The 11,797-nt window shown below is 40.7% G+C and overlaps 1 protein-coding gene across 1 annotated transcript; it reads left to right on the top strand.

Annotated features, from left to right (window-relative positions):
• Positions 1–592: 592 nt before the first annotated feature.
• On the top strand, positions 593–2,072 carry LOC147437230 (large ribosomal subunit protein P2-like). Its single transcript, XM_086486815.1, has 3 exons — positions 593–784; positions 1,138–1,373; positions 1,815–2,072. The coding sequence occupies exons 1-3, from the start codon at positions 697–699 to the stop codon at positions 1,839–1,841; spliced, it is 351 nt and encodes a 116-aa protein (XP_086342941.1). The 5' UTR covers positions 593–696; the 3' UTR covers positions 1,842–2,072.
• Positions 2,073–11,797: the final 9,725 nt, after the last annotated feature.

The following is an 11,797-nucleotide window of genomic DNA, read 5'->3' as shown; positions in this document are numbered from 1 at the left end:
TCACAAGAGCATATCCCAAGTGATTATGCCTAATCGAGAAGATTTTTTGATAAAAACACATAGGTCTTGTAATTTAAGCTTATACAAGTTTATTATGGGGAAAGTGATTTGACCTTCTCTTGAAAGAACCATAGCTTGCCCCCCCCCGCCCTCCCCCCCCTCTCTTTTTTCCCCCCGCCCCTTTTGTTCATGTACAATTCTACACAACTATCATGTTTGACACCATCGTCGAAGGTGGCAAGGAGTATCTGCTCGTTTTTCTTAATGCCACATCAATGGCTCTAACAAAGTAATGCCCTTACCATATCTTCAGTCCATACACCATCACAATGTGTTTTGGTCAGCGAAGAATATCAGCATGTTCTTGTTTGTGCCACATCAGAGGCATTGATGAAAGTTAGGCTCTCACCATGCTCTCACCATACCTTCAATGATAGTGTGACACCTAGGATGTGCATGATCAGGCAAGTCATCGTTGCATACCCTCTCACACACGAGTTGAAGACCTTTTGATTGAGGATTGTCATCTCGCACACCATCATAAAAGTAACCATTCACTTAGCACACAGCCCTTAACGCTGGAATAGTATAACTAGGGTTTTTGCAGCCCGTGAAGCTCTTTTAACATTTGGGAACCTTCGTTCTAGCGCACCTGATCGCCTACGAGCTGTGCGAGGAGTGCGCTTGATTGCAGCGATGAAGGTAGTCGCGGCTTACCTGCTGGCGCTGCTGGGGGGCAACTGCTCGCCTTCCGCTGCCGACATCAAGAATATTCTTGGCTCAGGTAAGTTGAGGCTTCCGCTGTTAGGGTTCCTACTCATCTTGAGCTGCATTCTTTGTACGGTAGCCTGTATGCCTTTTTGTTAAGATCTGTTCTATGTATCGGTATTTTGATTGCTTTGATTCTGGCAGTCGCCTAGTTTTCCTCTCAATGAGGCGCAGTGTGCTGTTTGTGAATTGGTTCTTGGTATTCTGGCCTTGTGCCTGTGCAGTACTCACAGGATCATGAAATTCTCGCTTCTTATCCATGGATCATGGGAGTTATTGAATGCTTACATACTTTTATGTTACCGCTGCTCTGTTTTTTAATGGTGGCATGAATCTACCACGATGTACTGATATGATTTGTGATTGCAGTTGGTTCTGAAGCTGACGATGACAGGATAGACTTGCTACTGAGCGAGTTGAAAGGCAAGGACATTGTGGAGCTCATTGCTGCCGGAAAGGAGAAGCTTGCTTCTGTCCCTGCAGGTGGAGGTGGTGGCGTTGTGGTCAGTGCAGGAGGTGGTGGTGGTGCAGGTCCTGCCGCAGCAGTTGAGGAGAAAAAGGAGGAGAAAGAGGAAAAGAAGGAGCCCGAGGAGGAGTCCGATGATGTACTGGTTCTTATTCTTGTGCTACAGATTTTCCTCAGTTTGAAAATGAGAATTGTGGACGTGTTTCTTATATTGTCTTGAGTCAGAGTCGGGTGTGCTGTGTCATAACTTCTTGGTTCTGTTGATGTATGTTTATATGATGAATGATCCAGGCTCCTTAGGAAAACTAGAAACATTCTGAGTGTGAAGTATTGTGCTTGAATGCCTAAACTCAATACCCGTTTTTTCAGTGGTCAGGGGTTAGTCAAATGGTTGCCCAGTAGAAACTAGTATTTTCTGCATGAGTACTCATGAAGTAAAAATCCTCAGTCAAGAGATCTAGATTGCATTGGCTGTTTTCGGTTCATTTTTCTGGTGTTTCTGCCCATTGTCTTCGTGCATGTGAAGCCCTATGCTGGTTGCTGAGCATGTACTGATATGTTTCTTTTTGCTTGCCTGCAGGACATGGGATTCAGTCTGTTTGACTAAGGTTTTTGCAAAGGGAGGCAGTGAACCGATTTTGTAATGCCCTTTCTTTAGATGTAATAGAAGTATATTTTCAGATGGCCAGTCTGAATTGGATTGTGCCCGCATTTTTGACTTGAATATTGAGTCCTTAAATGTGCAGCTGCTGAATTCCAAGCGTTTTCCACGTCACATGGCTGGCTTTTATGTAGCTTGTTCTGGTCTATTGCATAAGTTTTTGGTGATTTGCTTTAAGCAAGGTGAGTATCTATGTCACCAGAAACTATGCTGTTTTAAATAGCCCTTTATGAATACGTGTACTGGTCATATCATTCGTATGGGTTTTATGTTCTGTGGCATTTGGGCTACATCAAGTGAACGGGGTTTGTGAATTTTGTCTGGATTATTTCAAGCAAATGGGGTTTGTGATTTTTGGGGGGTGGCTAATTGAAGCTGTAGATGCTGGCGGTCCAGGCAGAGGAGTGTACCTGTTTTATGCTTGCACCTATGTTCAGGCGGAATGCAGCCCAGGTTACTGCTGCGAGTTGCACTTCTATTATCTATATTCAGTTGACACTAGCTTTATCGCCAACAAGTGTTAACTTAATAGTCTGCCTTCCATAAGGAAGTTTATTGTAGCCAGCAGCGATGGTCTACCTTCCATAAGGATGTTGATGATTATGTCAGCCTTACTGTATTTAGCCTCTACATAGCCACATGTGGAATGTATCATCTATTGTTTGTGGTAGAATTTCCTTGGTATTGCCAATCAGTCTGTTATGAAGCTACCAAGTGTTGCAAGTTGTGTAAGCCTTCTCTCTTGTTGGGTATGAACATCGCGAACATTTGAATTTATTCAACATCAACTCTTAGAAGATGGGGGAAAACTTCACAGGAATTTAAATTTCCTTATTAGGACTTGTTAAGCTTGTTCCGGGAAAGATCAGCTGGCTTGTCCTTGTGAATCAAAGCATTTTGTGGACAAATGTACATCACCGATGTGCTGTATATGGGAGTCTTCGAAAATTATCTTCATGATTATAATTAGTGGTTAGTTATTCATTTTTTTCTGCAGTAATTTCTCTATATTGCCAGCCCTCATGGAAGAGGCAATTCTAAGGAGCTGCAAATTTGCTTCTATTTTGGTAATGTATTACTGCAAGTGTGCAAATTTAACTTTTTTCCTGAATAACTTATTTTTAAACTTTAGTGCTTTGTAATCCCATCAGTGGTTTAAATACCCAAATTGACAGCTGCTTATATGTGCAGAAGAGGGAGTGGGGGGTGAGGATTCTCTTATGATTTAATTAACATACGCATGTAAGCATCTTGCAAGTGCTTGTTGCTCTGTGTTGGTGTGTGAAAGCCATAGTGTGCTTGCATAGATGCATGCTCAAATGTGCCAACTTGTGTCGGAATAGAAAGACAGCTGTTGATAGCGAGCTAGGAAAAGTTGTATGTGGTGATGGTACTGTGTATTGATTTGTTTTGTGAAATCGTAGCGTAATTTTGTGCTTCAATTGTTTCCTTATCTACCTAAATTATGGAGAGTAGTCACAGTAATGAGATGTAAGTTCATATGCGCATTTGTGATAGTAGTACACTAATTGCTTGCCTTGTGAAATGGTAAAAAATTGTTCACTCTTAGACATTGCAATCCTGTGACGGATGGCTTACATCATGTCCTTGAATCGAGAGTTCAAACATATAGTAGGGAAGAATAATTCCATGGCAAGCACATCTGGAGCAATGTATGAAGATGAAGAGATCGTGGTCATTGGGGGGGGAGATGTAGGTATAAAGTTTTATAGCATTGCACATGTGAAGTGATGATAAATGCTTGGAAAATGCACTCGAGGCTTTTTCAAAAGAGATGTATGAAGGTGGTTGGCGGACGGTATTTGAGCACATTGGAAAGGCAAGGAGATTGCTGTAAACAAGAATTCAAAAGAACACCAAGGAAAAGGTTTATGGATGCTCTCTAAAGAATGGTTACCTATGGAAGCATACAAAGCAAAGGAATGGCACACCACAAAGAGTTGTGTCATCAAGAGACACAAAAACTAATCTTCAAGGAGTTTTATGAGAGACTCAATGGATTGGACATCAAGGTTTATGGGGCACCTTTGTCAAATTGAAAGAAATGTATTGTTGGAGAGGCATGTATAAATATGTATCTCAATTTGTGGAAACTTGTTAGGCATCGTGATGGGTTGCACCTTGCCTATCCATTGGCCATGTACTACAAATGGATAGCAGATCTTGATATCATGCCTTAAAGATAGCAGATCTTGTTATCATGCCTTAGGGTATGTAGCAAATGCGCTACATTGTGCTTGCAAGAGAGTACTTGTCCAACCAAGTAGAAGATCATGATTTGAGGACAAATAGCATTAAAGAGGTATGTAAGTCTCTCTTGAAAGATGTTATTTTTTGCTATGGATGTGTTGGAAAAATTGCTGTTGACGAGGGAGAACTAGATGTTGAATGAAGTGAGAGAGTCCTTCTCAAGGACGGATATCAAGATTGCTCTTACGAGTGCTTATAATTTTGCAGGTAGTGGTAAAGTTGAAAGAGGACATCGTCGATCATTAAAGCTTTGGCTAAGGCATGCAAGGGAAAGGTTTGTGAATGACCAATAGTGTTATCTTAAACTTTATGGGCTAATCGTACTACACATAGCTCAGTCACTGATTACATGCTTGTTGAAATGATGTATGGTCAAAAGCCTGTAATGCTAATTGAAGATGTGATTCCACTCTGGAATGTTAAGTACTAACTTGGACGACGAAATGAGTAGGAAAGACCTTGCTTTACAAATACAACAATTAGCAAGAAGGCATGAGGACATTGAACTTGCACTTGCTCGATTGAAAAGATCAAGAAGTACTTCAATCTAAGTCCATCCTATGACATGAAGACAAGGTATTAGAAATGGTAAGATTATATGACGATATCTTATTAAGTTAAAGAATTATCCTTTTTAAGATGCTAAATGGATGCAAGGAACCTAGCTTAAGGATAATATGAACCTTGTGAATGCTTACAATGATGCACTAGAGTAAGCATATGAAAATGCATTTTAAATGAAAAATGTTTTTGTCTTATAAGACTAGTTCTCTTTTTATTGTGCACAAATTTAAGAAGTATGCATGCTTAAAATCATGTTTGGGATGACGACGTCTCTCAAACACCATGTAGAATTTGTCACTCTACTTGGGAGGATGAAATGGACTAAAGAGCAGACATGCTTGCGGCAGCTATGTCTCCCAAGCACCAAATGGATTAGTCATCTATCTTGGAATGATGTCGTAGGGTAAAACGGGATCCTCTATCTGCTAAGACAAATTGACTAATGACTATGACTTTATCTCTTTTACCTCATAGTCGAGAACGACTATGATTTCAAGAGAGAGGTAATGTCATCAAATATCTAATATCTAACCAATCCAAATGATTTTCTAATATTAAAATGATCATTTAATATGGGATAATAAACGGGAACAAGGGTTAGAATATAGACATGTGCTTATGGATCTATCTCAACACGAGGCCAATGGTAGAGAGGCCCAAATGAGAGATGGTCTCTCAAAGAGCAAGGTTCACTAATGAAGCTTAAAAGACCTTAGGGTTAGCTTCATTAAAGACCTCCAATGTTTAGTGTTAAAATTCCTTTGACCTTAAGCAAGCTAGGGCTGAGCTTGAGGTGGGAACCCGATCTAAACTTAAGCAAGCTAGGGTTGTGCTTGAGGTGGGAACCCGACCTAAACTTAAGCAAGCTAGGGCTGTGCTTGAGGTGGGAACCCAACCTAAACTTAAACAAGTTAGGGCTGTGCTTGAGGTGGGAGCTCCACCTAAGGTGCTTGTCATGCTTGATGACTAAGGTACTTGAGGTACTTGTCACATTTAATGAGGAAGTTGCTTGAGAAGCTTCCTATGCATGGGGGGTAAGATGCTTGAGTCAAAAAGAGAACCTACCCACTTAATGAGGAAGTTTCTTGAGAAACTTCCTATGCATAAAAATCTCAAAGTTAGGGGAATTCTAAAAGAGCACATGGGACACATGTGAGACTCTCACTAAGCTTAACCACAAGGTGTGCTTGAAATGCTATTGGTTGGGCTAAAGAGGGGTCCAATGAGCTTCTACTTCTATTTAACAAATATCTAGATATTTTCAAGCTTTCTCTCTCTCTAAGGGGTAAGGAGGACACTTGTCAAAAGACTACCCATGTGCTTGATTGCATGCTTCATGTGATTGGCTAAGGGGAGAGGGGCCCAATGAGCTTGCAGCATGTAGAAATTTTTCCCAAAGCAAGGAAGGGGGGGTGCTAGGGGGATATACTCCACACACACACACACACTCATTTGCAAGGTCATTCTCTTTGGTGAAAGTTGAGGAACACCACCAAGCTGAGTCAAAAAGAGAACCTACTCACTTAATGAGGAAGTTTCTTGAGAAACTTCCTATGCATAAAAATCTTAAAGTTAGGGGAATTCTAAAAGAGCACATGGGACACATGTCAGACTCTCACTAAGCTTAACCACATGGTGTGCTTGAAATGCTATTGGTTGGGCTAAAGAGGGGTCCAATGAGCTTCTACTTCCATCTAACAAATATCTAGATATTTTCAAGCTTTCTCTCTCTCTAAGGGGTAAGGAGGACACTTGTCAAAAGACTACCCATGTGCTTGACTGCATGCTGCATGTGATTGGCTAAGGGGAGAGGGGTCCAATGAGCTTGTAGCATGTAGAAATTTTTCCCAAAGCAAGGAAGGGGAGTGCTAGGGGGATATAATCCATACACACACACACACACTCATTTGCAAGGCCATTCTCTTTGGTGAAAGTTGAGGAACACCACCAAGCTTGTGAGAGTGAAAGCTTACACCAACACTCTTGGCTATGGAATGCAAATCCAACCAAGAGCCATGCTTCAATGCTTAAGCTTGCCATCTTCTCCATCTCCATTACTATGCTATTATGTATGCTAGCAAGAAGAGTAATGATAAGTGAGGAACTATTTCTTTCTCCTATGGAATGTTTCTTCTTCCTCTTTCCTATTCCTCATTCCCCGCTAGCTCTCTCCACCTTCGAAGGTGTTTGAGGCCTTGGGACTGAGGCTTGGGATAGTTAATGCTTTCTACAAGTTTATGTTATGCTTGTGATGCATGAAGCTTTCCATTTTCATTGCATCACGTAGGTCACAAGGAACACAAAGATTGTATTGTACCAAGTCTCTCTTGATAGGAGAAACTATAATACAAATGCCTACAAGTTTACGTTATGATTGTGATGCATGAAGCTTTCCATCTTCATTGCATCACATAGGTCACAAGGAACACAAAAATTGTATTGTACCAAGTCTCTCTTGATGGGAGAAACTATAATACACATGCCTATTGGAGGGGGGACCGACTTCAAATGAATCCGGTCCTCAACTATTGTCATGTTCTTAAACTCTCTCTCTTGCAAAAGTATTGCATTAGGAAAGAAATGGACTCATTTTCGGGCCTTTCAACTCTAGTGAGAGAATGCTCTTTAGCCAATAGGAAGAAGGCTAACGTTACGTTGAAAAAACATTTTTTCTCATTTTGAAAATGTCCATGAAAACCATTTTGGTGAAATTGTCACTGTCATCAGAAAAGTAAAGCGCTTGATAATGACATCTTTCACAAGCGCCGAACGCCTTTTTATGACCCGTGTTGCTATCCTATAAAGTAAAGTACTTGTACTTGTGCATCTCGCACAAGTATCAATCACCTTTTTATGAAGTACTTGCAATTTAAATTCGAACAGATTGTACTTGATAGTGATTGATAGGTACTATTTAAGACTATGAAGGAGTCAGAACCAAGCGAATAGGGGCGCTTGAGGGGTCTCTGGGACCTCTATTCGCTTCGTTCGTAGGGACTCATAAGGTCAGTTATAAGGTCAGAACCAAGCGAATAGAGGTCCCAGAGACCCCTCAAGTGCCCCTATTCGCTTGGTTCTAACTCCTTCATAGTCTTAAATAGTACCTATCAATCACTATCAAGTACAATCTGTTCGAATTTAAATTGCGAGTACTTCATAAAAAGGTGATTGATACTTGTGCCTCTATTCCGTGGCATTATTTTTGTATTTTGAAAACAACTCTTATGTGTTTTCTCTCATCGCACATCACATCACTCATTAAGATTCACAGACATGGAATTTTGTGCACTTAAGTTGGGCTCTCGAAAAGCATTTTGTACGAGCATGCATTTAAGTGATTGAGAAAACTTTTACGTATGTACTATGAGAAATAGAATTCCAAAAAAAAACTTTTGCATTTTTCATAATTACCTCTCTCTATGCTGAGTTGGCGTTCCTTACAGGGCCCAAAATTGAGTCCAAGTTTCTCCTAATGTTCATGCCAAGTTAACTAAGTACCATGTTTATGTTGCTACCATCAATTAAGTTCACCCGCTATGCTCACAAAGTAATCTCTCAAAAGTGCTTCACCTAATTTCCTAATTCCGCTACTCTCAAAGTTCATAGGCCATTTTCATTACATACATGTTTTTTAAAAACTCGAATATCTTTTTTATTACAAGGTACATTTATTAAAAAGCTCAAAAAGTAATCGAGTTATGAGATAACACTTAGCTGTCTATGGCCGCCAAGAATTCAATGCCAAATATCTTAAGCTTTTGCATTTTTAGAAAATAAACTCTTCTTTCTCAGCTTATTCTCCCACCTGTTCCCCTTGCATGCTGTTGCGTACGACTGAATATCTTTCTTCCATTGCTTTCACCTCCTTCTGCAAAAAGTTTCAATTAGGCATGTCTCACTCCAATCTTATAGCCTCTCCATGACGAAGAGTCTACAAGGAATTGGAGAGATGTATATCTGCACGTAGAACTCTCACGAGAGTATGAGCCCCTTTGTAAGAAAAACAAACAGAAGACCATTTCTGAAGCTTCAAAGGAGATCTTCAGATCATAGGGAATGAAAAATGTGGACCTTTGGCTAGATGAAATAATGTATCCCAAGCATCCCATCACAAACTCCACTCCACCTTTCAAGGATATAACGTCCTTAGTGACCTATGTTGGAGATGGGCCCAATGGCTTGTATGGCTACACCAAGCAGTTGATCGCAAGAAATGATGTTTTGTAATGAGAGAGAAATTTCATGCAAGGAAAGTGTGTGAGTACACCAAAAAGTCATCCAATGTGTTTATTGGTTCAAGACAACAAGGAGACCATGAAGGAGCTTACTCAACAACTCAGATAAAAAAAAACAGCACTAGGTCATCACCAAAGAGAAATAAGACTAAGGGACATCGAGGACTTGAAGGTTGGCTCTTGAAAGAGATTGAAGATATCAAGTAAGTGCATCTATGTATCTATCCTTTCTAGGTTTATATTCCTAAACTCTCAGACATATCTCTTACGTTTGATGTGCATAACCAAATTTTTGCTTCACCCCGACAAGGAGCTGGAGTGCAACTGAACAACCTCCTCGGCACCTTACGACCTCATATGGCATTGCAAAAACGTTGTTGGCCTCTTGGATGACAAGCACTACGGTAAGATTGTTGCCAAGATAGCTTGATAGCATTTAAAAGGAGAACCAACTACAAGCATGGGATATTCTATCAACTTTGGATGAATTGGAAGATCCAATAAGGGATACACTACAATTTATATCAACTTCCACTCTAAAATTCAGCACTCTTAATCGCCAATGGTTAGCATGAGGCTATGGAGGGTGAATCCTTAGCTTAACCATGGTGTTAGGGTTAAGGTTGGAGAGATGGAGATTAGGGTTAGATTACACCAATGGTAAGAGCATAAAGGGAGAGAGTATAGGCACAATGATAGAGTTCAAAGTGCAATTGATTCATTAGATAGGCTTGGTACTTATCATTGGCTAGAGAGGTTGCACCCTCTTGCTACTGGACCACTCATCATTTATCCTTTCTAGGTGGCTAGAGGGCTTTCCCACATGGTGCCACAAGTTGGGCTTACCCTTATAGATTTCCATATATGGAACGAAAAATATTAACCATAGATGACCTTTTTCTCCTTATTGGTTGCATGAGAACCCAAGAACCTTAATTATCCTCTACTCTTGCCATTGATTATTTGCATGAGCGAGTTTGCTAGTGCATGGCCTTCTTGGTAGACTCATGGTGAGATTAGTTTGGAAGACACCCTAGAGCTTTTTGGGTGGGAAGAAGAAGAAGCCATAGTTCTGAGAGTAACAAGAAAGATGGCTTTCTAATGGAGGGAGAAAGCTTTCCTTATGAAGGGAGAATCAAGGTTCTTTTAAGAGTATATTAAATTCACTATCTCTCAATTTCTGATGGCTATCAAAGTCTCTTGATAGTGGGTCTACATATATTGAAGTGCCAAATCCATAAAAACAAGAAGTTACCTTACAACAAATACGAGATTGTCTTCATTTTAGATTTTTTTAATTTTTTGATTTATTTCATGTATTGTCTAACATTACGTAGTGTTGCTACTCATTGGATGCGCTTTTCTCTCTCTCTTCAATATGGTCCTCTAAAAGAACTCCAACATCTCCTAATGCTCTTGGCCATCCATCAAGAGGGCATTTTGGCTTAGAATAGTGCTTGTAGTTGATGGATGCTAGCCACACCATTAGTTGAAAGGAAACTTAGACTCCTCCAAGCACTGTGCACCAAGTCAGTAGCAAGAATGCCCTTAATGGCACTGGCTCACTACCAACATTCTTGCTACACCTATAATCGCACCCCCCTCCTCCCGACTATGAAGACGTGTAAAGGAATGTTGCTCTCCTTTCCCAGTAATATGGACTCCCCTATGGCTATCGGCCTTTCCATAATGCCATATGGGGTTCACTCTAATTACAACAGAAGGACAACAACCATCCTTTCCCTACTGTCACTCTAGGCTAAACCTTCTTAAAGCGTATTTTAAGAGACCACATCTAGAGAGAAGCCCTCGCTTTGCATTTTGATATCCCAAAGCATTTACATCGAGAGAGAAACCCCTTGATTCATATTTTCATTAATACAACCAAACGCTTCCTAACTCTACCCTATTGGACATATATTTCACTCAATGCATGCAATCAATGCAGGTCAAGCTGAGAACCATTGCTCATTGGAAAAGCATACTCGAAATATTTTTGCACTTCTAGAAGTATACATAATATGCATACATACTAACCAAAGCTTCACCAAAGAAGACATTGGTTTTCAATAGTCTTTGACTAACAACATCATCCAAATTTGTTTGCCCATGTCAACATCTTGGACAGTGGCACATGGTCACAACTCTCTCTCTCTCTCTCTCTCTCTCTCTCTCTCTCTCTCTCTCCTCCCAAATGAATGAAGCTTTTCTACAACGCCAATGTATTATGGCTTGGGAGAAATTCGATGGGTCACGGTTCATGCATTACACCACCCACATTTCCAAACCATGTTCTTTGTTGAAAGAGGAAACTGTTGTCACCCTTATATGCTTGAGCATATCCCCTTGTCAATGATACGTACTACCGTAGCCATTCGGCTTAGCTCCCACTCCCTTCGATGCAAGACAAGCCGTTGGGCCGATGGACAAGAGTCAAATCTATTGTGCACATTATGCTCACTGCAAGCTCGAGAGTTTGCGTACCACACACTACTAGAGTGCTCAACTTTTGGTCACATACAAACTTGCTTCCCTCGCATTATTAGCCATGACTTAGACCTACACATTTCCTCTCCGAGCCACAGTGTGTGCTCTCCATTGCGACTCTCATCACCACAATTTTGGAGCATCGTGAGTCGCTCACCCCTCACATACTACATCACATGTAACTTTGGTCTCATAGGTCATATTTGACGTCCACGGATGATAAAAAATCTCTCAATCTCTCTCTCTCTCTCTCTCTCTCTCACACACACACACACACACACACACACACACACACACACACACACACACACACACACAAACAATTTGTCCATCAACTACATGAAC

Source organism: Adiantum capillus-veneris, chromosome 17, assembly GCF_014529385.1.
Source record: "Adiantum capillus-veneris isolate H3 chromosome 17, ASM1452938v2, whole genome shotgun sequence".
Taxonomy (NCBI): domain Eukaryota; kingdom Viridiplantae; phylum Streptophyta; class Polypodiopsida; order Polypodiales; family Pteridaceae; genus Adiantum; species Adiantum capillus-veneris.
Note: the sequence above shows the minus strand (reverse complement) of the source record. Positions and strands in the feature narration are given on the sequence as shown.